This window comes from Neopsephotus bourkii, unplaced genomic scaffold, assembly GCF_033783945.1.
Source record: "Neopsephotus bourkii isolate Nb327-2 ecotype Australia unplaced genomic scaffold, CSIRO-AGI_Nbou_v1 NB_753, whole genome shotgun sequence".
NCBI lineage: Eukaryota > Metazoa > Chordata > Aves > Psittaciformes > Psittacidae > Neopsephotus > Neopsephotus bourkii.
The window spans coordinates 2,923,908-2,951,399 of NW_026901251.1; the positions used below are offsets into that span (position 1 = coordinate 2,923,908).

Consider the following 27,492-nt stretch of genomic DNA (forward strand, 5'->3'; position numbering starts at 1 on the left):
AATACCTGTAAACTAAACTTCCTCATCCTAAAGTACTTTCTGCTGTAGATCTTAAGGTATCTGTTGACTTTACCTTATGTACAAAAGAGGCTTATCTGTTTGGGGCACACCTGCTGCTTTTTCTAGCTTTTTCTAGCAGATGGAGAGGGGAGGTTGGGGAGGGTGTTTTGGAAAATCGGTGACCTTTGAGCTATTTTGGATGAAAAGGAGCCTGGAAAGATGCCTAAATGCTTTAACTTCCCCTCCCTACCCCTCCTCCCCCCATGAAAACTTGTGCCTTATTTACTTGTCTACAGGGAAAACAAAAATATGTACTGTTTCATGATGCTTAGCTTTACAGAAATTATAACACTGCAGGTTTCATAATGCCTGCTCTGTTCTTAACCCTTTACTGTACTTTATCATTTCAGTATGGTGGAACAGGTATATTAGTAGCCATTACAGAGAACCATTTGTGCAGAATTAACTTGACTACATATTGATTCTGGTCTTTGATGTCTAAATTTTCATGACATTTAAAGTAAAACTTGCTTTCTGGGTTCTCTGAATTAATGTCTTTGATTTGGTGAGTATATCTGCCAGAGCAGAATGTTCCTCATTAATTATTGTGTAGTTGCAAGGAGGTAAAAATCTGAAGGCTTGGTTTTTTTTACTCAGATGATGTTACTGTGTTTATAAATACCAGCTGTTACTGTTGCTCAAGTGATACCTTAAAGTTCCAACTCTCTTTGAAAGTTGAAAACTGGAGCTTAATTTCAGTTACTGTTGCATATGTGGACAGTTGGTCTGTATCTAAAATGTTAAATGGACTATTAGCTATTATGTATCAGCTTAAGCTTGGATTCAGTGGAGACTCCTGTTTCATCTCATGTTCTGATGTTAAAGGAGTGCTTAATATGTTTGTTTTATAGTGACGAAGACCAAATTCTAGTTCCACAGACTTCTGTGAAACTGTGGTTCACAGGCTTAAATATTGTACTCATCTGTCTCATTTTATGCATTTCCTATTTTATTATATGATCAGAGGTTTTTCCTGGATTCTTTTGGTAAATGTCCTTAACGATGAATTTAGGTATGCTTGTAGTTTCCTCTAGTGAACCAGAGCCAGTGGAGCAATTTCTGAAGCTGTCTCAAGAACAACATCGAATTCAACATAGTAGTGAATACTTATATCCCAAGTGGTTTATACCAAATACGCTCAAATACTATGTGTTATTGCATGATGTAAGCACAGGAGAAGAGCAAAGGTGGGTCTTCTACCTTTACAGTAGTTATAGATGAAAGTTTTCACTGAAATGTTTGTGTTATAAATTCTGTTGAGATTAGACATACGGTAGGATCCAGTAACTAGTATGCTGGCTATTATCAAGGCAGATGTCATTATTTTTTGATCTATTGTTTGTGTTCATATAAAACAAAAAGAGTTAGTCCTAGGTTCTTGAGGGAGATGCTTTCTTTGCTAGCTCACTCATTCTCCAAGATTCTCAATTTCACTCTTGCATAAAGGACTGCTTTAAAAATAGGATAGTTTTCCTTTAATCCCTGTGGATAATAGTCTAAAATAGCTTGTTGCAGTATGCAGTTAGAATAGAATTGTTTTGATATCAAGGTAGGGTAAATGTTTTATTTTTTTCAGAGCTGTATCCATTTATGAAGTGATGAAGCAAAACTGATTCTCAAAGATTTTCAGTTTTACTCTTTCATAAAGGAGTGTTTTAAAAACAGGAGAGTTTTCCTTTTAATCCCCATGGATGATAGTCTGAAATAGCTTGTTGCAGTACACACTTAGAATAGAATCGTTCGATATCAAGACAGGATAAATACTGTGTGGTTTTTGATTATTCTTTTTTTTTCCTCAGGGCTGACTCCATTTATGAAGAGATGAAGCAGAGGTATGGAACTCAGGGTTGCTATTTGCTGAAAATAAATTCTCGGGTGTCTAATAGAGGAACAGATGAACAGATACCAGATCCTTGGAGTCAGTACCTTCAGAAAAACACTATCCAGAACCAGGTATTACAGTATTCTAAAACCAATTTGTAAGGTGCATATGAAAGCCTTAATTGTGCTAAACTTTGCAATAGTATTATGTGTGTGTTTCTACAGAATGGGCTAATAGGCAGTCAAGATAATTCTAACTGTTAATTTTTCTGAGGGCATAAGATGAGTTCTTTCTAAGAACTGTCTTCCATGCTACTTAAGTTGACAGTAAGGAGTGCTGAACTGCTAGTCTGTCTAAAATAGACTGACAGAAGCCCTGAAATAAGAGACTTGTATTTTATGCACTGACAAAAGCGAGTAACCTCAGAAGTGTACTATTCATGGTAACTTTTTACCTTCTTTTTGATTAATTTTCTTAATTCTCAAATCTCCCTTCTTCCCCAGATCTTCTGTACTTCACTAAAGAGTGAAGTTTGAGAGTGTGGTTTTTTTATGGAGGTGTATGTGTGTTTTCTGGTAACTTGTTGCAGTCCAGTCTGTTCTGTCATCTGCTAAGATGGCAAATGTGAGTGTGTCAGCTCAAACTCTTGAGTTCAGTTTGGCATAAATGTCTTCGGCTTCAGGGCCAAAAATATTCCTCCTTGAGTTTGCTTTTGACTGATCTGCAGTTTTAACTGCCTCTGATTAAAAGGTTGGTTTGTGGAATTACAGTCCTTCACCAAATCTAGCTGGCACTGGGAAGTCAAAGCATCATCTTCTGTAAGCTGAGAGGACCACTAAGTAATGTTCCACCATAAACTGTTTTCTTTTTTCTGTTCCATGTCAACTGTCCAACATAGGTGATTTTCTTTTTTTTTGTACAAGGTTTTTAAGGTGTTGCTTTAAGGAGCATATTTTCACTGCTGTAAGCATGGCTATGTAAGAGCTGCTTGCTTTAGTTGATAATAAAGCTATTTGAGCCAAGCCAGAAGGTACTTGCTTCATCTGGTGAATGTAACTTGGATCTTTACAGTAGTACAGCTTTTTAAAGCCTTACAAACCACTTAAAACCAAACCTGCTTTTGTAATAATTCAGTTAACTGTTCTGAAAGTTAACAACTACTTTTGACCAACTCTTGCGTGTGCTCTAGTATTCTTAAAATTGTAACTTTTTTCTTTTTCCCCTGGCAGGATTGCTATGAAGACTGGCCTTATACTGTCATTGCAAACAAGAGTAGTGATCACTTAATATCAGATGGCTTAGACAATGAAATTGAAGGTATACTTACAGCTTCTGTCAAAACATTGGTATGATAGCATTTACACAGTGGTCTTATGGCTTGGACAGTAATCAAGTGATTTTTGTGGGAACTTTGAAGTGAATTTTCTAAATGCTCAAAGATAGTGTAACCTGGTGTTCAAAGAAAAATGCTGTGGTGCTGATCTACTGGATTGGTGGTAATTGGTTGATATATTTTTAATGAGGTGGCTCTTGATGTATTGGGCTTATCTTTTGCACAATGAAGCTTATTGTCTGCAAACTCTGACAATAAAATAACACAGGTTAAAATGTTTAATTTTCATCATAATAGAAGTTGTGGTTAGTGTGAATGATGAGAAGCGCTATTGAATAGGGAAGAAGTGAGGTATCACGAACTGTCTGCCCTGACTCAGCCCAGATCCTTCATACCTGATTTGAAAGGCATGGTGAGACCTATCATATGTAGGAGACTCTGCAGTTGCCTAAAAAGGCTTTTTTTTTTATAGGGCCTTACAGCTTGGATGTAGTCTGCAAGCTGCTGTTTGAACTTTACACACTGAGCTTTACATTTAATGAGTAAAATCCTTCAAAGATTTCTTTCATGACTCAGCTTTGCTCAGTGCTACCTAGGCCCAGATAAAGCAAGCTGATTTTCTTATATAGAAACAGCTACAACAGTTACAGCTACAGCTAGGTGAGCAAAGGAAATAATAGAGAATTACTTAAGCCTTAAACTGAGACACAGTTTCACTGTAGTTTGGATAGCTAGATACAGTAGTGGTCAACAGCCATTCTCACTGAACTAACTGGACTTTGGAGAAGGTTGTTTTACATTGTGATTGCTTGGAAGGCCATGGAAAATGAGGTGTGTTCTTTTTGTTTGCTTGGTTGGTTTTTTTTTTCTCTTTTTTTGCCTTTAAATCTTTAAACATAAACAGAAAAGAGTGAATAGATCCAATGGAGCCATTGCAATTGCTGCATTTTTAACTTTTATGAATGTTTGAGTTTAATGTTTACATAGTTTCTCCTTCAATGTTGTTGATACTAGTCAGTGTATTTGGGGATTCTTTGCACTGTAGTTGAGAACCAATATACATATTTGGTTATGTTGTTTCTGAGGTTCACTGAGCTTTCTGAAGAATTGCAGGAGTGATGCAATACTGGGGTAGTGCTTTGATGTTGTCTGCTCAGCATTGATCTGTATTGCAGAATAACTCGTGAATAGCTTTGCTTTTTAAGCATTCTGAATAAGAACTGCTTTGAGGGGGGGGTAATAAAAATTACATTTAAAACAAAATTGTTTAAATAACTTTATATTTACTGGAGGTTTTGTTTCAATCTTTCAACAGATGGCCTGCCAAATAACTTTAAGACTCACCCACTTCAACTGGATCATCCCAGCGGCAGTTTAGATAGCACTGATTACACAAAGGCTGTCACATCATTGCAAGACTCAAAGAAATCAAATTCTGGAACGCCTCATGGTGCTTGTTTAACACTCACAGATCACGATCGAATTAGGCAATTCATACAGGAATTCACATTTAGGGGACTTTTGCCACATATAGAGAAGACAATTCGGCAACTTAATGATCAGGTCAGTTTACTCGTAAAAACACTTTGTGCCATAATAAGAAGAAAACAGTTGGGGTATAAATCCAGTTATCCAAAAATCTGTTCTGAAATTAGTACTCCCTTCTGCATCTAATGCTCTTATTGAAAACTGTAGGTAAACTTAAGAGAAATAACACAAATTTCTTTTTTGCTTAATTTGTCTTACAAACTGCTTTTTGGGTGGTTTTTTTTTTATCAACAAAGCTTCAGTGCAAGGTGGCTTCTTTGCGAAAGCCTGTCTGAACTATTATCAGGGATATTTGTCTTTGCTTCTAAAAATGTTAATATTTTATGCTTCTGGATGGTTCCACTCCAGGAAACAAAATGTACTTTCTGTGTTTCAACATCAGAATGCAAAGCTAAAATTGTGTACTTCAGTTGTTACTTCTTGAAAGGGGAGAAGTGCATGGACTCCCAAAATCATGCAGTTCTGTTGTGATCTCAGCAGTTTTTGCAACTGAATATTCTGCTATTGAACTATGATTTTTTGGAAGTATGATAGTATCATGCCCATGTTAAGTCAAGGACATGCATGAATGTTATTTCTATCACAGTAAGGTCTTAAGTGTTCTTCTCTATGGCCTTAAACAGTGGAATGGTGGATTTGCTTCCATTAGTACAGTGAAATTAGTATATTTAGCATTAGACTTGGACCCAAATACGAGTTTGTTGCCTAAACCCTTTATTTCCATTTAATTCTCCATTCAGATTATAGCTTTAAGTATGAGGAGTTTTGATGCATCATATGTTGTAAGCAACACCTCCCAGAATTCACGTTTGGGAGTTAGTGTTTGCTGACCATGTTTTACACTTGGAAAATTTTATGAAGAAACTGAGAAGTGAATATAAAGTGTAGCAAACAGCATTACCATTAGGGCTTAGGGTTTTGTATTAGTTTAACTTATATTAGTATATTTCTTGCAGTGTGGTGCTCTAATTTACTATCCCTTTGCAGTTAATATCCAGGAAGGGCTTGAGTCGATCACTGTTTTCTGCTACTAAAAAATGGTTTAGCGGCAGCAAGGTTCCAGAGAAAAGTATAAATGAACTGAAGAATACTTCTGGGTTACTGTAAGTAATGTCAGTCCTTACCTTTAGATCTAAACTGAAAATGTACCTATTTTTGGGGGGGAGAGAGGGCCTGTGTTGTTTTGAGGGTGTCTTGCAAAGAGCTAAATCAGCAATTTTGTAAAAAGACATTAACTGGAGAAATCATGAAGTACTATGCCTAAATATGTACAAGAAAGAATTAGTGGAACTTAAAGGGCTTAAAAGGAACTGTTTACAGAGTGATCATCCTTTTGTATTTATAGTGAAACTTTCTAAGTTAAGAATGTACTTTTTAAGGAGTAACAGTAATAAAAAGAAGCTATGGTCTGTTGTAAGGGATTCTTTTTTTTTTTTAAAGTAGTACAAGCTTTTTCTTATTTAAGCCAGATTAAAGACACCTATATAAAGGTGCGTGTATTTTGGTTTGTGGGGTTTTTTTTGTTTGTTTAGGTAACTATGTTATTTAGTGTAGTTAACTGTTAAGTATATTGCTTTTGTAGGTGCATTTCAGAGCTCAATTAAGGGGAATTTTGTACTTTTTGTACTTGTAGTTTACACTAAAACCAGGTTTTAAATTTCACCAGAATATTCATTTTGTATGCTTTGTAATTTCCCCTCTGTGAATGAGGATGTATAATCATGTAAAGCACTCTTCAGCTGTCATAACAACAAAAGTCTAAATAGCTCCTGGACATTGTTAATGTTCCTGACACTTATGTACAGCTTCAAATTTGCATGTTGTGTGTCTTTGGATTCATAATAAATATGTTGTTAATTTCTGCTTTCTGTACTGAACTTGTAAGCATGGTTTACCTCCTACTAAGTTTGACTGACAAGTGTTTGTGGAATTGTATTTGATATTCATTGAAGTGATGCATATATGTTTGATTAAGTGAAAGTTAAACTGATGCCTGCAGAGGAGAGGTACTTGCCCAGTGTTTTTTGTGTAAGGCATAGTATTTTTAGTGGATTTTTTTTTTCTTTGAAGAGGAATGGGCAGAAACAGCTACAGCTAGGTGAACAGTCCAAGTCTTATTTTTCCGTCACCTGCAGCTCTTTTGCTTTAACACTTAAACTTACTGAGCAGTTTCAGTGATAGCTGCATACTTTTTTCAGTATTTCTTGGCTTAGAAGAATGCCTGCTTTGAATGTTAGTGGAACAGTGAATCTCATTAATCAGTAAAGGTGTGAAACTAAGTTACATAAGGCAGAAAGGATGCAGGTTTTTTTGGGTGAGGCTGAAGCAGTGCAGTTTCTATTTCTACTTTGTGAATAGAAATTAAAACAACTTTATAGAGCATGTGTTGCTATGGTTATTAAAATTATTACTTTGAATTTAAATATTTGTATTTATAGGTATCCACCCGAAGCACCAGAGCTTCAAATCCGGAAAATGGCAGACTTGTGCTTTTTGGTGCAGCACTATGAACTTGCATATAGCTGTTACCATACAGCAAAGAAAGACTTCTTAAATGATCAGGCAATGCTGTATGCAGCTGGAGCACTGGTTGGTACTACACATAACATAACCATTCTGTTAACTCTTCTTAATAATTTCTAGTATTTGTCTGAAGGTAACAAAATGCAATCTCTTCCCTCCACTTCCATATTTATAAGGGTCTTGCCAAATTTGCTGAGTATCTTTAGCAAATCCTAAAGTGTTCTCAAATCTGTTTGCTGCTGTTTTGTGAAGGGAAGGAAGGTGTGAATAAAAATTGAAGAGGTAATTCTTAAAATGTGAAATATGAAAAGGAGAATACCTGGAATGCAACCTGCAGCAAAATGAGTCTTTAAACTTCTAGTCTGGTAACTCAAAACCAGGTGTGATACAGTTTTGTAGCATTTAAGATTTTGGCGAAATACTTATTTGCCAGGAAGTCAAGACTATGTCACTATAAATATGGTATTGTACTTTTTTTTTTTTTTCAGACTCTTTGAGGTATATATTTTGAGTATGTCACTGCTGAACATCACTGTAAACACATACTCATTCATTAGTTTATCTTGAGATTGAAGGTATGAGTGACTAATTTTCAGCAAGATAAATGGAAGCACTGGGAAAAAGAAGAAGCTTGGTTTAATACTTTATCGAAGCTGTGTTTTGTGGGGTGTAGTCTGGTTGACTTGATGAAATTTAAAACTGCTTTATAGAGCTATGGAAGCATTCTTATACACTGTGCCATCTTGATGTAAAACCTTTGTAAAAATACACATTTATTTAGTACAGACAGTTGCTCAGCATTTAGATTACCTGAAAAGTTACCAAGTTCTTAATGAATGGTTTGTAGAGGACTTAATTATGAATTCTTACAACCTGCAAGTCTTAGCCTTACTGCAGAAAAGCTTTGCTATCCTATCGTCACCCTATAAGGAAAAAAGTAAAACTTCAGAGTGCATGTTTACTGAGGTTCCATTGGAAGCTCTGAATGTAAATTAATTTAAGCAAAACTTGGAAAACAGTAATCTTAAAATAGCTAGTAGGCCTACTATATCAGATTATTCCTGCAATAGGGAATTATCTTTGACTTGTAAAGCTGTACTGAATCAATGCTTCTGCATAGTGTTCAGGTTATTCCATGAGGGTGTATAACTCTCTTACTGCTAATTAATTACAAACAGAGCTGTAAATAAGCTTTTGTATTGAATCTTTTATCAGTTAGTGTATTGTACACTTTTATATGTTGGTAACTGATTAGGTGAAGATCTTGAACTAGTCGCTGTTGAAATATGTTCTTCAGCATTTTGAGGCTTGCAATTTGTTGAAAAAACTACAATGACAGTACTGACTTTCTGTTGTAGGAAATGGCAGCAGTATCAGCTTTTCTTCAGCCTGGAGCTCCTAGACCATATCCTGCTCATTATATGGAAACAGCAATTCAGACCTATCGAGATATCTGCAAGTATGTTGTTTACTTTCGTATTGATCCAATCAAAGTTGAAAGACCTGGTGGCTTAACTTTCTTCCCCTGTACAGTGGTAGTGCCAGATGACTACAAGAACACAGAATGATGGTAACTTTTTAAAGAGTAAGATATGTTAGTTGATCTAGGGTAAAATGGAAGGGGATCTATGCTGTTTGTAGCAAAGTGCTTACTAATCTTGTAGGTGGAATTTACATGATAAGATTTTGGCAATGGGGTAAATGCAGCAAGAGCTGCCCCTGGTTTGGGCAGAGCCAGTTTTCACCCAGCTCTAAAGCATACCTGCTGCTGCCCAAAGCTCTTCTTGTCAGCAATGCTGGTGGGGCTTCTGTGGTAACATACTTAAGGGTAAAAGCATCTGTGAGAGAGGAGTGAGAAACTGGCCTGCACACACCAAGGTCAGTGAGGAAGGAGGGGGTGGAGGTGCATTCTTGCAGCCTGTGGAGAAGACCATGGTGAAGCAGCCCATGGAGGACCGCAGTGGAGCAGGGATCCACGCTGCAGCTGTTGGAGAACCCAATGTCAGAGCAGGTGGATATGCCCAGAAGGTAGCGGCAGCCTGTGGAGAGCCTTTGCCAGAGCAGGTGCCTGGCAGGAGCTGTGGTGCATGGGGAACCCACACTGGAGCAGTCAGTTCCTGAAGGACTGTACCCTGTGGAAGGGGCCTCATGCTGTACCAGGGGAATAGCATGAGGAGAAAGGAATGGCAGAGAAGAAATATTATAAACTGACCAGAGCTCCTTTTTCTTGCGCCCTCCCCTTCTTAGGGGAAGTAAGAGACAGAACAGTTAGGAGTGAAGTTGAGCCTGGAAAGAAGGAGTTAGGGGAAGAAGTTTTAGTTATATTTTTATTTATCATTATCCTATTCTGCTATTAATTTGCAATAAATTAATGGTCCCCAAATTAAGTTTGGTTTGCATTAAGTTTGTAATTGGTGAGTGATCTCCCTGTACTTATTTTTAATCTAGTTTTCTCCCCTGTTGTGCTGTGGAGGAGCTGTGATAAAGCAGCTTGGTGGACACCTAATGCCCACCAGGGTCTACCCAGCAGATCTTGTTTCTGGCTGTCATTTATCAGATTATGTCAGTTGACATTTTATAAATACAGTACTGTCCACAAAAATGCTCTCTAGCTTTGACTTTTGAAAAGCAACTTTTACAGTAGGATAGCACACGAGGAGTCAATCTGTATGGGGTTGTTTTGCAGAGGATGAAATTTCATGTATTTTACTTTAGGAAGGATAAATAACAGAACATCAGTCTGATGTGATGTGGAGAAAATTAGTCAGATTTGTGGTGAAAAGTTTTCCATGGCTTGCTTTGATAAATATTTATTAATACAACTATATTTTTCCTTTAGGAACATGGTTCTGGCTGAGCGCTGTGTGCTGCTTAGTGCTGAAATCTTAAAAAGTCAAAGCAAATACTCAGAGGCAGCTGCTCTTCTGATTCGTTTAACCAGTGAGGTAAAACAGTAGCCTTTTCCACTCTTGTCCTCCCCTTACTTACTCAATCACTTCTAGGTTACATTCTAATTCTTGTCCTATGATACTTTCTAGCCAAGGTAGCAAATTAGCAGGTAGAAAGCATGAAGTGAGAGAAACTGCTTATGCTACAAGTGAAGAAACTAGTACTGTTAGTCTTTTTCTTTCTAGTCAAGTGACTTGCTTGACTACTTTAAACATGCCAAATGTACATTTGTTATCTTTGGCTTTATAACAGTTTTTTGTTGACATGTGTTGACTCTTGTATGAAATACTTTCAGATTAAGGATTCAGGGGTTAAGAAAATTAGCATGGCTTGCCAGAGCCATAATGGATACTAGTCTGGATATGACCAGTAGCACCCAATAGTTTAAGTAACTGATGTGTTTACTGTAGCTTAGGTGTTATGAATCCTTAGAATCTGTAAATGTAAGCTAAAACACTTCTGTAATATTGATGGAAATTAAGCATTAAGTTAACTTCTAATAGCCCAGAAAGTGTCTTGTTTGAAAAGGAGAGAAACAAATACATACCTGTAATAGCATACTCTGTAGCTTGGAGGAAAGCCTAACTGGTAATTAGTTCTGGCTTTGTGGCCAGCTGCACTGGTGTGATGCTTAGGACAGATGAAGCATGGAGTAAATTTGCTTAGTTTCTCTCTCAAGTGTCTTTGTAGCTTTATTCTTGCCCTTTCAACTTAGCTTGCTACGACTTTTGTGATCAGTATGTTATTTAAGCAAACTAAAAACTGTTGGCTCTGCATCATATCTATATGTAGTATGCTTGTTTGTATGTAAAAGAATCTTCAATTTCGCAGTTCTTACAGCTTACTGCTTTTGTTAGCATTAAACAAGGCAACTGATATCTTTGTATTCAACTTTGAGGCTAATTCTCCTTTTTGCTTTTAAATAGGATTCAGATCTTCGCAGTGCACTTTTGTTGGAGCAGGCAGCCCATTGCTTTATAAACATGAGAAGTCCCATGGTTAGAAAGTTTGCATTTTATATGATATTGGCTGGCCATAGGTTTAGTAAAGCAGGCCAGGTAAGTATTATCTTTCCACATGGGAAATATACCTGGGATTTGATACTTAGTCTGGGAACCATGTTAAATGTGTCATTAGTCTGGAAAAAATGCTTGGCTCCTAACACTTTTGTGTTAGTCAGCAGTATATACAGCTCTGTGATCTTCTGAAAATGACTTCTGCATTGATCAGCTTAGTCTTTTACTTTTGAATTAGAAGTAATGCTGAAGATTACTGACTTAGGCTTCAAGTGTTGTGTTTTCGTTTTTCAGTCTCTATTTTATGCACTGAAATACAAGGTTTTTTATGTGGGTAAAGGAGCATCTTTACTCTTGAGTGTGCTTGCTTAGGGATTTCTTAAACTCCTAATTTATTAAAATAATAGCAAAATTTAGATAACCTGTTTTTCCTGGTGCCTCAACCACATGCTTTTTAGTGGCTGTGCAGGTGTGTGAACAGTTACTACCAGTTACTACAGTTACTGAAGTTCAGCTGCTTGCTGTAATACCTTATTTTAAAGTGTCAGTAATATCTGATGTTAAGGATTTACTGCTTGTACTCTGCTGTGATCACCATACCAATTCGAACACATCTTAGATTTTTATCATCCCCCCCCTTACTTCTATAAATGAGGGAATGCTGTTCCCTTTTTTTAGAACCTGAGACTTGCCAGTGAAATACTATGCAAATGTTCAACACCTAGACTTGGGATTGAATGCCCAAGTCCTGATACATATGTAGGAAAGGAAGTGTGGAGCTGACTGGAAGCAGAGCAGCTGTCTCCAATGGCTGATGCAATTGGTGATTTGGTCTTGTATGTACTGTAGGGCTGTGTTTTTTGTTAGTTTGCTTGGCATGGAATTTGTGTCAGGCATGTCTACGAAACAGCAATTGACTGGAAGTGTTAGAAAGTTCAGTGAAATGAAATGTGTTAAATCTCTTATCTACTGAGGCCTTTGCAGAAGAGCTCTGTAGACTTCAGCAGTCAGTCCTAAAGCAACACAGAACACAGGTTTAAAAGTAGTGTCTCATCATTTGCTCTTTTAACTGCCTGTTAGACCAGTCTGAAAACATGAACTTAACTTGCAGGCTAGGTTTTATACTGTAGGAACCAACGCTTCTGTGTTTAGGTAATATTGACCAGATGCTGTGAGGTGTAGTTCTGCAAACATGACGGTCAGCATTGTTGGGGTGGTGGTAGAGACTTCAGTGAGTTTTCTGACTTACTGTTCAGTCTTACTGTTATTACAATTACAATGGCATTATTTGAGAAATCAACTTATTTGGGGTTTTTTGCAGAAAAAACACGCCTTGCGTTGCTACTGTCAAGCCATGCAGGTTTACAAAGGGAAAGGCTGGTCTCTTGCAGAAGACCATATTAACTTCACTATTGGTCGCCAGTCCTTTACGCTTCATCAGCTTGACAATGCTGTGTCTGCCTTCAGGCATATTTTGATCAATGATAGTAAACAACCTCCAGCTCAGCAAGGAGCCTTTTTAAGGGAATATCTTTATGTATATAAGGTAAGTGACTTCCATTTGTATTTATTCCTTGAGTAATCAGTGATTTTTATTACCAGTAATTTTCTATTAAGTCATTGAATTCTTTTTGTTGAACCTGCTTTGTTCCATTATTGTGTTTTTATCTAGTTGATGTGTTAATTTTTTTAGATTAGGCTTGAAAAAACCAAATATGCTGCATTTAGTGTGTGTATTAAGTGTAGTTCCACTGACAGGTATTGGTGTGACTCTTTGTATTTTTATTACAGTAAAATGAACTCTTCCTTTTGAGTGTCATGGCTGAATTGCAGCCTATAATATTTCAGTTTCTTCTAGAGTTAGTGGATCTCTCTTGATCAACTTATAATGATTTTTGAGGCTTTTGATGATAAATGTTTAATAAAGACTTGGTAGATCTGTCACCTTTCCTGGTTCTATAAAGTACTCCCCATCCATGTTGTAGTGAATATTGTTCTTTAATATGGATTTCTGTAGATCAACTGACTCATTAAGTTGGCTGTAAATTCATGAGTGATTCTGGATTGTAGTATACCATGTATATTGTGGGGTGTTAGGTACTGATGCCACCACACAACTCATAGCTGTGTAGTTAGTTACTGTCGTAAAGTTTGCAAGCAGAATTTCTGTGCTGTTTGCTATGCTGTAGTAGACCTTACTTGAGACTTGTGGTCAAGTCCACAGCTCAGCTGTGGTGAGTCTTGTGTAACGATGATGGTGTGGTGAATGTAGTTGATTAAATTCTGAGTTAGAGAGTAAAGCTTTGCATCAAATAAAGCTTGTAACAGCCATGCAGCCACAATAGTGATTAGAGTGATTAAAATCATTCTCTGTTTTTTCATAAGATTTCACAAACTTTAAACACTTATTGAAGAAAATATACTACTTCAGAATGTCAAAGCAAAGAAACTATCAAAAAAATCAATTTAAATTATTCATTCCATCTTAAAAATATTACTTATTCAAGCACTGACTGCTTATAACTTGGCTTCCCCATCATTCAGGTGTTGGTAATGCATAGCGTGGACATCATGTATTTGCATAATGGCATGACACTCTTGTTTTTCTTCTTTGCTTCAGAATGTAACCCAGCTATCACCTGATGGTCCCTTACCACAGCTTCCTTTACCATATATTAACAGCTCAGAAACCCGTGTTTTCTTTGGGCATGATCGAAGACCAGCAGAAGGTCAGAAAAAATTATGTAAACAGGTTGAAGTCTCTTTTTTTATGGAAATAAAATATTTGCAAGAGCTGGTGTAATTTAAAAAAAAAAATAAATCTATCATTACGTAAAACTAATGTGACCAGGTAACTTCTTAAATAAAATTTCAAAAGAAAAGCTTAAGCTTAGTATCTGCTTTCTAGATGCTTTCAGACTTCCCTGTAAATATGAAATCTGCATATGCGATGGGCTGACTTCCACTGTTTTTCACAGCTGGAAAGCTTCAATGCGAGTCTGTGATGAACTTCATGAAAGAGATTATTAATGCTAGTCTCCAGCACCAATGCTTGAAATTAGCTTCACAGTTAACTTTCTCTTGGTGTTTGAAACACTGATTCTTAAATATAAAGTAAGCTGAGTGGAAATTCTTAGATAAACCAGGGCTGTACTGTGGGGCTGTAGTATGTCATAAAGTAAAAATAATGTGTAAAATGGGAATACCATGTAGCATTTTATAACCTCGGAATTCCACAATTTTCAAATAGGCTTGTACTCCGTGTGTGTAATTTGAAACGTCTTGCAATTCACTGGCTTACTGTCATTTTTATGTTATAATTTATGTAACTGAGAATTTAAAGTATTTTAACAATACTTGCCAAACTTCCAGTCCTGCCCTCTGTTGCAACTGTTGTATGCCACTGTTCTTATCTTCTAAGACTGCCTTACTCATACTAGGTGAAAAGCAGGCAGCTACGCATGTAAGCCTGGATCAAGAGTATGATTCCGAATCATCACAACAGTGGAAGGAACTTGAGGAGCAAGTTGTTTCTGTGGTAAATAAAGGAGTGATACCTTCAAACTTTCAACCAACACAGTTCTGTTTAAATCGCTACTCGGATAACTCCAAATTTCCACTTGCTGTGATAGAAGGTAAAGTTATAGTTTATAAACGTCAGAAATAAGATGAGTTAGATTTGTACAATAATTCCTGTGTTATTGTAGATTTAAACCTATGTTCTTCTGCAGGTTGTTTGCACAATAATCCTTTGAGTTAGGTGAACCTTCAGATTGTGGTGGGGATAGCCTGTTGTCATTATTTTTTTGCACTTTTTAACAGAACCAATAACTGTAGAAGTGTCCTTCCGAAACCCTCTGAAAGTTCCACTTCTTTTGACTGACCTTTCGTTGCTGTGGAAGTTTCAACCTAAAGACTTCAATACAAAGCATGAAAGAGAAACAAAAGAGCTGGTAAGGAAAGCTTCATCCTTCAACCAAAACCACACAGTTCCAGTTGTGAAGTATATGTTAAGCCTCAAATGCTGTAGTATGAAAACAGCTAGTTTAGAGTGTAAATCTGAAAAAAGGGAGGGGTAGGGGGAGGAGGAAATGACCACTGAATTTTCTTATGCATTGTTTAGATTTTCCTGGATCCATAGGGCATAAAGCAGCCAAGTTGACAAACATACTGTACTGAGTATTGTAAAGCTTAATGCAAAGAAAAATTCTTCCAACATCTCACTGTATGTGTAGTACATCACTCTAGCCTTGACCAGCAGAAATGACTTGCAATGTCAGTAGGAATATTATGAAATACCTATAGCTACTTGTATATAGTGAAATGTGTGATCTGAAAAACTGTACTGGTATGGTATAGAAACATTGTGGTATCTTAATTAGAAGGAAAAAGAAAACTTATCACATTAAGATGAATGTTTTGAATACTTTAGATGAACTAGTTAGTACTGTTTAATCTAACACTTCAACTGATACTGCCAAAACTTCCCTCTGAAGGACTTCTCACATTCGTATTTTTAAGGTTTTAATGTGTTCTGATACTGAATATTACAGTAAATTCCTTAAGAGTTTGGTTTCCTAGCCAAAAGCATTTGAAACATAGTGATCTCTGAAGGTGCTGTGTTTGCCAGAGTTATAAACATATAACTATGTCTCAAGGATTACCACATGCTTTCCCTTCTGGTCTGGTCTGAAGTGCTACTTTAATGATGTGATAAATACTTCTGTGCGTATCAATGAAACTGATTGGGAATGGTTCCAATATACAGTGATAAATCTTAGATTTCTCTCAAGTAAATGTTTACTGAGCTCTCTGGCTGCTTCTTTAACTTGGAAAGCCTGAGAAACTGGGCATATAGCATCTGCTGGTCCTAACTGCCTGCAGTTTGAAATTTGTATGCTTTTAACCTTGAACACTGTAGGAAAGGTGTGGGAAGTAATATTTATGGCACTTTTTCTGCCTGGGCATAATAGTATCTAAAAAGCTGTTTCTTCTTTTCAGGGAATGTGTGATGATGCCATGATAGGAACTGAAGCAATAGCAGAATTTTTAATTAATAGTGAGGAGACAAAAGTGGTAAGTACTGTACTTTGTTTCAAAAATTATCTTCTTAGTGTTGAACTTCAGGGTGGAGTTCAGATTTGTTGTGATCTGAACTTAAACTTACAGAAGATGTTATTTATATGAAGTACTTGAATTTCTGAATCTCATCAGTGTGTATAAATATCTGAAGGGAGGATGTGACAGGGCAAAGGCAGCGGGCACAAACTGAAACACAGCTGCCCAGAGATTGTGGAGTCCCAATCCGTGGAGTTTTTAAAAGCCATTTGGACATGGTTCTGAGCAGCTGGCTGTAGGTCGCCCTGCCCTGCTTGAGCAGGCAAGTTGGACAAGGTGACCTCCAGAGGTCCTTTCCAACCTCACCCATTCTGTGATTCTGTCTCTGTTAATTTTTGTTATAATTCAGGATTTTTTCCTGATGTAATGAGCACCTCTCAGCTGTGGATTGGTTCGGTAAATTCTGTGTATATGAAATTTTGAATCCAGTAAATAACTTGTAGTTATTGTATACACTGACATCTGACATGACTGTAAAGTAAATGTAGCTGAGTGTCTTTAACAATTGGACATAAAAATGTAATAATACTTTTTTTTTCTAGTAGCAACAACAACAAAAATTTAACATATCTCCACAGGCAAGACTAAAGCTCTTTCCCCATCAAACAGGGGAGCTACATATTCTGGGAGTCGTTTATGATCTCGGCACTGTTCAGGGTGCTGTGACATTAGATGGGATAGATCCTTCTGTTGGACTGCAGACAGGTAAGTTTATTATTCCCTTAAATTGTGTGTCACTGAAAGGGGGAGACATGGTTTCTGCAGAGTAGAATTAAATTCTAGTGTTTAATACTTAACTATTGTGATGCAAGGCTTTCTTTCAAGTAAGAATGTAGAAACAAGGGAAACAGCTGAAACAGGAAAAGAATGAATTGGCATCTGTATGAATCCCGTAAGAAAGGAAATAATCAGTACCAAACCCATACTTACTGTTCCTTTTAAAATCTCGAAATTATGAAACTATTTAAAAAAAAATAAAACCAAAATACAAGTATTCTGTCTATTGCTGTGTTGAATCTGTAACAACTTTCACTGTTTTTTGCCATTCACTTTTCTTCTGGGTCTTGTTGCTTTGTTGGCTTCCAATTTTTGTCTAAATGTTGCACTTCGGTTCTTTGCCTAGATTTCCAAATTTAAACTTGGCTGATACAACTTCTTGTAGCATCTTGACTTTATTTTGGTTCTCTTTCCTTCATATTAACATACAAATGGCTTATTTAATTGCACGTTACTTGATCTGTTTTGTTCAGTCATTAATCTAAAACTGTCTCTCACAGGGAAAATTTAGTTGTTGGAGGAGGTGGGGATTAAAGCATGTTTACAGTGTCTAAAAGAAATAATGAAGCGTGTTTATCTATGAACTGTAAACATTTTGAATAAAAAAAAAATAATTTGGAGAGTAGTGGCCTGTCTTTTGAAGGAAATAATCTTTTGACTTTTCCAGTTTGACAGAAATTGGGAAAGGAAGTAAATATTTCACCTTCATGCTCCATGTCCTTCCCTAACCCCCCACTCACCCTGCTGCACTTGTAGGGACCTAAAGGGCAGTCAGTCCACATCATCAGAATGATTTCTGAGGTTGAGTAGGGAGTTTTGTCTCACTTAGAAAAAAAGAATTACTAAAAAAACACAAACCAAAATTTTTATGAATTGTTTTAGGAAAGATTGTCTCCAATGGATTATCTGTGCGAGGACGACAAGATTTAGAAATCCAAGGGCCTCGACTTAATAACACAAAAGAGGAAAAAACATCTATTAAATATGGACCTGATCGACGTTTAGATCCCATTATTACAGAAGAAATGCCTTTGTTGGAGGTATGTAGCTACTTTCTATTGGCAGTTTTGAGCAAAGAGATGAATCCAGAGTTTGTAAATTAATTTCTAACAGTGAAGTCATAGGCTTTGTTAGTCTAAATCTTTTCAGTTAATTTCTGATCTGTCAGTGCCAGACATATGTATGTTGGGGGGTTGTGGTGTTTTTTTGTTTGTTTTTGTTTGTTTTGTTTTTTTTTTTTTTTTTTTTTGGTTTTTTTGTTGTTTTTTTTTTGTTTTGTTTTGTTTTTGTGGTTTTTTGTTTGGTTTGGTTTTTTTGTGGTTTTTTTTTTTGGGTGGTGTGATTTTTTTGTTTGTTTTTGGTTTTGTTCTTTTTTTTGAAGTGTAACTTGAAGCCTCCAAGTTAATATCATTCGGAGGTTGTTACGTTCCCTTTTAAATTTTAGTTGGCAACAGCTTTTTTTTTTTTTTTTTCTTTTTTAGCCAGTTTTCAAGGTGAGGGGTAACAGGCAAAGGAACTTTTTTCTGTTGCTCGCCGTTCACCTAGAATAGTTCTCCAAGTTGGTTAATTAAAACACAGTGATTTTCCTTACTAAGCTTATGAAATTGGTCTGCTTAGTGACAACTCTTCATAGAATAGAATGTTTGATTTGGGAGGGACTTACGTCAATCATCTAGTCCAACTGCCTGACCACTCCACAGCAGATAAAGTAAAAAAGTTAAAAGCATGTTAAGGGCATTGTCAAAATGCCTCTTAAACACTGACAGCCTTGGGGCATTGACTATCTTTCTAGAAAGCCTGTTCTGGTGTTTATCCACCCTCTTAGTAGAGACATGCCTTCTAATGTCCACTCTAAATCTCCCCTGGCACAGCTGCAAACCATTCATATCTGTCCTATCGTTCGACACCAGGGAGAAGAGATCAGAACCTCACTCTCCACTTGCCCTCCTCAAGAAGCTGTAGAGAGCAATGTAGTTTAAATAAGTTGATTGCTGTTTTCATGTGCATTTATAAATTGGCTCAGTGTTCAGGTTTTTCTTTTCTCCTGTTCTCTCCCATGCAGGTGTTCTTTATAAATTTTCCTACAGGACTTCTCTGTGGAGAAATCAGAAAAGCATATGTAGAATTTGTGAATGTAAGCAAGTGCCCTCTTACCGCACTGAAGGTTGTGTCCAAGCATCCAGAGTTTTTTACGTTCGGTGGAAATACTGCTGTCCTAACACCACTAAGTCCTTCAGCTTCTGAAAACTGTAGTGCTTACAAGACTGTTGTGACAGATCCTACCTCTGTGCGTACAGCACTGCTATCTTCAGCTTCTTCTGTAGACTTTGGGGTTGGCCCAGGATGTCAGTCTGAAGTAATAAATGTCCCACTTCCTGATGCTGTTCTTCTTCCTGGGGCTTCAGTGCAGCTGCCAATGTGGTTACGGGGACCAGATGAAGAAGGTGTTCATGAAATTAACTTTTTGTTTTACTATGAAAGTATTAAAAGACACTCAAAAATGTGGTAAGTTTTATCTACTTTTGTCATGATTGTAAGACACATTATAAACATTGTAACCATAAATATGAATTTCTTTCGATTTCTGTGGTGATGTAGAAATGGCCTGTTACCTGCTATTTTAAGCAGTAGTTTTTTCTGCTATCCGATCTAATCTCTATATGAAATTACATAGTGTACACTGCTTCTATCAAAGTGTCACTTGCTGTTAATGCAGACTCTGTGTTTAGTTTATTTGGAAGCACATCTTTGACTTTTTTCTGGTATTTCAAGCTGGCTAAGAGACTGAATGCTTGAACAGCGCTGGCCCATGCAGCATGATTGTTATTTTGATAGGAAGCTAGAAAGGAAAGTATCTCTCTGGCGGTTGAAAGCAATAAATTGTCTAATAGCTTTGATATTGTTAAAAGCTGAACTTAATGACAGATTCTGGACAGCAGTCTTGGTTGTTCAGAATGTTTTGTTGTTTGTTTTTTTTTCTTTCTTTTTTTTCCTTCTCCCTCCTTCCTAGCCATAGAGTATTAAGGCACACTGCAGTTATTTGTACTAGCCGGTCTCTGCATATTCGAGCTACTGTCTCCAGAAGTAATGCACTTGAAGACGAAGAAGGCAGAGGGGGCAATATGTTGGTGTTTGTGGATGTAGAAAATATCAATACTGTAAGTTATTATTTTTTAACAATAATAAAAAAAAAAGCTCAAGAGATGTGGAAGTGTCATCAGTAGAACCAAGACTTAAGTGTTTTGGCAACTATTTTGTGAACACCAAGTAAACCTTGTGTATATGATCAGATACTGCTGGAAAGAGGGTACTAACGTTAAGTTGTATCTCAAATCACTGGAAGTCTGCTATAAGCCATCTCTTCCAGTACTGTAGCTTAGATTTTTTTTTTTTCTTTTAGGAAGATTTATTCCAAAAACATGAATGTTCTTGATGATCAGAACTTCTAAGATAGTTCTAAATATGACAACCAGGTTCCCCACTCCAGCCTTTCAGTGAAAAAACTGGTAGAATTTGTGATAATGTGAAGTCAAAATTTAAGATCTAACTTAAAGAAAGCTTCTGTGTTTATATTTATTGCCAAACTCTAAAAGACATTGTCTGCTGATGTACTCCAAATACAGGTATATCTGTTGTGGTCTGTTGGCTTAGCAAGGCAGGTGAAAATATTTTAGTTCTTGTTACCGTGCTAATCTAAGTTTACTCATTTTCTTGGTAAAGCTGCTCCCATTTTTTCAACCACAAAGCAAGGTAATTGAATCCTCTGTTTATAAAATTTCTAACCACTTAGCTGGTAGTGGAAACACTAAGCTAATTTGTCATTTTGTTTTAAAGGTGTACACACTCTATTTTTCTTGGGTGAACGGTGTCTACTAAAGTGAATATTGTCCACCCCTTCTTTGACAGGGAAGGAATATTTTTATAAAGTAGTTACTGATGTAACAGTTAACCTTGTATGAGACTTAATTTTCCACTACCACCTCACTCTTTCCAAGAAATGAAACCACCCCCAAAAGCTACTTTTCATTGTGTACATATATAAAACAAAAAAGTTTCTAAAATTACTTTACAAACATTGCTAGGTCATAAATCCCAGGAAGGGAAGAATGTTTACTAAGTGGCTTTGCAGACAGTGTTCTGCATTGGAGTTAAAAGCCTAGCTTTTATTATAGTCATCTTTATCCAAAATACTAATTTCCAGGTATTTTGGGGGGGGATCTTTGTTTATTTTTTGTGTGACTTTGTTTGCTGGAATTGGAAGTTGCTGTGAACTGGGACTGTTGTTTTACATTACAGTGGGTCTTAATTCTCTTGTCTCTCCTTTGTACTGTGTTACAGAAGGTGTGAATAATGAGTTAAGTTCTAACAATGCTGCCTTGCGGTGAACACTTACGATGTTATGTAGGATGTTACGACTGTGATTATTCTTGACTTTTTTTTTTTGTCTCTTCCTTAGAGTGAGACTGGCGTTAAAGAATTTCATATAGTGCAAGTTTCAAGTAACAGCAAGCACTGGAAGCTTCAAAAATCTGTTAATATCTCTGAAGACAAAGGTGCGTATCACCAAAAGCATGGCAAGTCTAGCTTCTGCTTGACAAGAACAGTTAAAAAGAATCTTACAAGTAGTTTAATTTGGCTCTCAGAATAATTAATTTCTAAAAGCTCTGTCACTTTCAAACATACTACAACCTTTCTTTTGCTACTGTTTCAAGAAACATATTGAAAGGTAACTTTCAGACTTCATCAGTTTTAAAAATGGCCTTAATTTACAGGTAAAATTAATTTCTGTGATGCAGAGAAATCCATGTCACGGATTTGTTTTAACAAACAAATTTCAGTGTTCTCTTAGTTATATATCAGTGTTGAATTTAACTGATAAACAGTATTTGACAAGTGCTTTTTATTATTAGAAATTAGGAATACACCAGAATTGCTAGTGCAGTATCCTGCCTTCACTAATAGAAGCTGCTAATTTTTGAAAAGGCTAACTATACCAGGCAAAAAGAAAGTGCTGTTAGATATAATAACAAATGTAATCTTTACTTGTATGCTGACATTTAAGTACTTAGAAATTAGCCTAGTCTTAGTATTCCTCTTTTGTAATATTTGGGGTGAGCCAGTCAGGTAAACTGAATCTTGTGTTCTCTTCCTTCTTTCTCTGTATCTCCTTATTGTATTGTGGCTTGCTTACTGCTCTAGTAATAGATGGAAGGGCTCAACTGATGTGTCTTCCTGACTAGCATAGAGTTGCACTGCTTGATCAGTTATGCTTTTTGAGTATTATCAGTGTGGTTCTTACTTGTGAAGTTTAAAGGCTGAATTTTGGCTAATGAGGGACTTATAATGTTGGGGGTGGGGGGGAAATATTGCAAAAAAGATCTTGCAATTTTTTAATTTTTTTTTCAGATACTAAACTTGCTAGCAGAGAGAGAGCAAAGTTATGTTTTAAAGCAGTAAGGTGCAAAAACTCGGAAGGTAGGTTCTCTCCTGAATGCGGTGACCTTTGGAAGAAAATACTATTTGGATATTGTATGCTGGAATTGTGACTTCTCATAATGCTGAAACAATTCCTTCTCTTTTCATCCTTTAGAAAATTACACATTTGCAGACATTGTCTTTGGAAACGAACAGGTAGGTGAACTGGTATGACTGCATTCTGTCTTGTACAAGGTATCCCTGTCATGTGCAGGGAGGGGACCCTGCCTTCTAGACAGTATGAGTATTTTGCTAATGCAGCAGCAGCTCTGCAGTAGCACATTCTGGAAGGGCTAACCTTTTTGCAAAGGAGAGGTTAGGAAGCTCAAGTTTGTTACTCATCCTGGTGCCTCCAAGTATCACTGTTGTTGGTCTTGAAACCACTACTTCCTGATCAAGCTTTCGGTGTTGCAAAAGCACAGCACAATGACAAACTTGACAAACAGCACAGTACTTCTGTCTGTGCTAGTTATATGCAGGGAATATCCTGTGCGATCGGTTATCTGTGCTATAGCTAGCAAAATGTATGCTCCTAACTTGATAAGTAACTCTAGCAAACCTGACGGAAGTATTCATAAGAATGATTTGCACATGAATCTTGTGAGTTAGGTGGGACACATCAGCTCTCACCACTACAGTTAATGTATCACAGTAGTCTGTCTTGTAATAATCAAAGCTCTTACTTCAATGTTTGTTATTCACTGTTATAGGCCAACATTCTGTCACTCTGTTTCCCTGTGTTACCTTAGCTTACGAGGTATGATCTCTAACAAGGCAAGCATGGAAACCAAGATGTGTGGCATCCTGCAAGTTTGCAAAGGGAAACAAAGCAAAATAATACTACAGTGATGAGTTCTGTTAAGAGTAACTTGTGTCAGCTTGAATCCTTTTGTGAAAATGCTTTCTTGTTTTTCTTGCAGATAATAAGCTCGGCCAGTCCATGTGCAGACTTTTTTTTTCAAAGCTTGTCCACTGAATTTAAAAGAACACCTGTGCAGCCTCATACTCATGCATCTCAAAGGGCTGGGAAACAATCATTTGATGAGACAGTCAGATTGATACAAAGGTGTAGCGAAGTTGATTTGAACATCGTCGTACTGTGGAAGGTATGTACGGTTATGGCCTTTGTGGTAATTTAGCCACGAAATTACTGTTACAGAAATAATACGGCATCCTAAACTTCTAAGTGTACTTGTACAAAATTTGAATGATTTTTTTTTTCTGAAAACAGGCAAATGAACTAAAATAGTGTTATGATGCAAAGACAGTCTTAACAGCTGTTACTGTAATAAGTATGCTTAAGTGGTTTTACATTACTCTGGATGCACCCAGTTCTTTTAAGTTCTTTTCCTAAAAGAGAAAAATCTGAAATCTTAGAGATTTGTGCTTTCTTTTATTAGTGTAACAGTGATCTGGCTTGTAACAGTGGTCTGTCTATCTTTGAAGAGGAAGATCTTGTTTATCAGAACACAAATATTAAATAGTGGAAATTGGCAGTCTAAACTTCAGCAGTTGTCTGTGCTTGCAAAATTAAAGGCATACACATAAATTCAATATGTCATGCTAGCCTTTTAATTTTGAACAGTACATGTACTGTTGTACCTCCACTTAAGTCAGAGGGAAAGACAGTAATTCTGTATTATGATGCTTATGATAGTTTCTGGTCTGCTAATGTCTTTGTATTGTGTTCTGTAGGCATATGTTGTGGAAGACAACAAGCAGCTTATTTTGGAGGGCCAGCATCATGTTGCCCTTAATACAGTTGGGAAGGAGGCTTTTTCGTTTCCTCAGAAGCAGGTAATCTAGTGTGAAGTTTTCCTTTACAATTGCTTCTTTCTGAAAATAGACTTGATGTATTTTCTTGTAACTGGAATAGCATTGGGTGCTTTTTTAGAATCTAACATCAGATGTGTTATTACTGAATAATCCAGGCTGACTTCAACTTTGATTAGTCATCTATATTGGAATAGCTAAGCACAGTTTAAAGATGAGAAAAGCAATATACAAGTAAGTATGCTGCTATGCAGTTGGACTGAATTGTTCTGTGGCCTTTCATGGTAGAATTAGGAGCTTATTAATAGTATTAAGACAAAGCTAACAATTATTTCATAACAAAGTCAATAGTAAAGTGGTGAAATTGGTTTTGAGTTGTACAAAATCACTTTTATAAATTCTGCTACTCTTCACAACTTTTAAATGATGAGCTTTAGTGTAAAACATTAGAAAAGCAGAAACACTGGAGCAGTTAAAGACATTGAAAGCTTCACTGGAACTGATCAACTAATAGTATATTTTCTCACATTGAAGTTTTTTAGCCTGTTTGATTGTTCGAAGAAAACAGTGTCTGTAAGAAACTGGTGGATGTCTCCTGTTATATGAATCAGAAACATCTATGGAAGCTATAGACGAGTTTCTATAAAAACACCTCTCTTAGATGCAGTGCAAGTGTTTAAAGAAGAATGTGCAAAATGAAGTACAAGTCTTGTATTTTAGTCTTCTGCTGAACAGTACACTGCTGTTCTTGCTTTGGTTTTGGTCCTGTTGTTTTTACCAATGTTGCAAACATCATATATAGTTTTTAGTGAGGTCTTACTCAAGGTTGCAGCAAAAAGTGCTACTATATGTTGTATTTGTTTAGAAATATAGGACAAATGTGTCTTTTTATAAATGCTATAGCATTTTGTGGATTACTCTGAAGTTGTGCTCTTGACTTAGATTCATAAGCCTTTAAGTATTTACACATCATTAAGGTGTTTTTTCCATTTAGTTCTTTGTGCTGTGAAATAGATAAGAGTAAGTCGAAAGGGGAATGTAGTTTGAGCTGAACTTGTTGGTGTTCATTAATACTGAAAAATAGGAAAATTTAAGTACTAATGTTTGAAGACTGTGTTTTCACTTAACACCCGCACACCCCCCAAAAAAAGCCTTTTCACGTCTGAACTCAAGCTATGCTGAGCAGTGCTAGGTGTATTAGTCTAGTGACAGCTGCCCACTCTAGTACATACACTTTAAGACAGAAAAAAATAATACAACAGTAGATCATTCTGTAGACATCTAAAGTCAGGAGGAAAAATACTGTGGGCTTCTGATCTCCTGGAGGTCTAGTTCTAGCAAAAGGGTGGGAAGTAGAATTTAATTGTAACTGCATCCTAAAGTAAACAAACAAGTGAACGTGCTAGAGGCAGAAATTTACATTACCTGTTGACTGCACTGGAACTCTAGTTGTCTCCCTCAAATTCAGTCCCAAACTAAAAACTGAATCCTGCCACCAGCAACAAGGATGACCCAGATGTACTCTCAATTTGTTTTAAGGAATACATGCTATATTAGTATTCTGTCTATAATCTTTCTAATCTGTTATTATTGTTACAGCTGTAATCAGATAGATGCTGTACTGTTTATGGTATTCACTTGAGCATAAGGAGCATGCTTCATTTGAAGTATTCTGTACCTTGGTTAGAAGCCAAAATACCTCTGTGTTGTGATGTACTTGAAATCTGATGCAAGAGTAACAGTGGGTTGTTTTTAATAAATCTGTAGATTCTGTATCCTCATAATAAGCAAAGCCCAGATTTAACTTGGATTTTCAGAGCTTGCAGTCTTGGGACTGTTAAGAGTTGAGAAATGTATATGCTCATGTACTACTTTCTTTTAATTGGCACTTTATACTGTGAGGAGATGGGAGGTGAGGAATAACAAATGAATTGATTTGAGACTTTGCAGCAGTTTACTTTGTTCATGTTTAAGAATTAAAAGAATCCCCAAAATAGGATTAAATGAGGCTAGGTAGAGAAAAATACTGAACAGTTAAGGACTGTGTATTGTCTCTGAATTATCTTGCTCTTGAGTTAAATTTTCACAAGTAGTGAAAAGCTGGGAGTGGAGCGGGGGGAGTGGGAATCCTGAACCCAAACTCTACTTCTAGCAATGTTTTTAGTGTATTGTTTTGAAGCTTGTAACATAACATTCAAATTATTTCTTATGAAAATATGAATTTATTCTCTAAATCATAAATGGGACTGGTAACTAGACTGTTCCTGATTGTCTTGTGCTGACAGTACGGAAGTTAGTTGTTTTCTGTGGTCTAGACAGCAGAGGGAGATGGAGATGCGTGCTTTTACCCAGTGCATGTTGGTTACCAGTTCCTACATGATAAAGGGCTGCTCAGATCTGGGGAAACAAAAAATTATTTGCAGATTCTGAACAGGGTGTCACCTAGGATGCAAGAGTCTGCTCTCTGCATAGCTTGATGTGTTCTATTCGTTGCTGCTCTTCAGTGGCTTTCTTCTTGACTTGTGCTGCTTCTACTTCATGCTGTTGCAGCCAGCAAAGGAATATTTGTCTGCCCGGCAATATAGCCATCATCAACCAAGAACGGGGTCTCATATGCTTGGGAAAAACATGAACAACTCTTCTTTCTGCATCTTTATTTCTTCTAGCCCACTGAGAAATTACTCAAATCTTAGTTGAATTCATCAAATAACTACATTGAAGAAATCAAGGTAGCTTGCTTTGTATTTTGTTTAAATTCTGTGTGCTGGTTGATTTCTACTGCTTTGTCAGTTCTGGAATATCTCACTAATTTTTTGACAGCTTTTAAGGATTTAGTTTGGATTTATGGAAACTTCCAGAACTGTTCAGGGAAACAAAGCTGCAGCAGGCACTGAGGAGAAGAGCAGTAGGTCAGTATTCATTGGCAGAGTAATGCTTAAGTTCTTCCAATCTACCAGCAACTGCTGGTAGTTGGGTGCACTGGTATAAAGTCATCTTTATCGTATGTCTAAGCCAGGATGTGAGACTACTGACTGAGATGCAAGGACAGGTTACTTCTGCTTAGTTCATTGTGGAACATGCAATGCTGATAACAGGGA

General features: G+C 36.7%; 1 protein-coding gene across 4 annotated transcripts in view; it reads left to right on the forward strand.

Moving 5' to 3' along the window:
• The window catches only part of TRAPPC8 (trafficking protein particle complex subunit 8), a 48,435-nt gene that overhangs the window by 13,306 nt on the left and 7,637 nt on the right, over nt 1-27,492 (forward strand). For all 4 annotated transcript variants that reach the window (XM_061354898.1, XM_061354900.1, XM_061354899.1 and 1 more), the window contains 23 exons: nt 1,073-1,247; nt 1,860-2,013; nt 3,112-3,199; nt 4,531-4,778; nt 5,751-5,866; nt 7,202-7,352; nt 8,645-8,745; nt 10,126-10,231; nt 11,162-11,293; nt 12,573-12,797; nt 13,872-13,980; nt 14,692-14,886; nt 15,074-15,204; nt 16,253-16,327; nt 16,948-17,074; nt 18,029-18,186; nt 19,209-19,651; nt 20,157-20,304; nt 21,603-21,699; nt 22,553-22,621; nt 22,737-22,777; nt 23,542-23,727; nt 24,317-24,418. In XM_061354898.1, the coding sequence (XP_061210882.1) occupies nt 1,073-1,247; nt 1,860-2,013; nt 3,112-3,199; nt 4,531-4,778; nt 5,751-5,866; nt 7,202-7,352; nt 8,645-8,745; nt 10,126-10,231; nt 11,162-11,293; nt 12,573-12,797; nt 13,872-13,980; nt 14,692-14,886; nt 15,074-15,204; nt 16,253-16,327; nt 16,948-17,074; nt 18,029-18,186; nt 19,209-19,651; nt 20,157-20,304; nt 21,603-21,699; nt 22,553-22,621; nt 22,737-22,777; nt 23,542-23,727; nt 24,317-24,418 (3,377 nt within the window). The remainder of the gene's footprint in view (nt 1-1,072; nt 1,248-1,859; nt 2,014-3,111; nt 3,200-4,530; nt 4,779-5,750; nt 5,867-7,201; nt 7,353-8,644; nt 8,746-10,125; nt 10,232-11,161; nt 11,294-12,572; nt 12,798-13,871; nt 13,981-14,691; nt 14,887-15,073; nt 15,205-16,252; nt 16,328-16,947; nt 17,075-18,028; nt 18,187-19,208; nt 19,652-20,156; nt 20,305-21,602; nt 21,700-22,552; nt 22,622-22,736; nt 22,778-23,541; nt 23,728-24,316; nt 24,419-27,492) is intronic.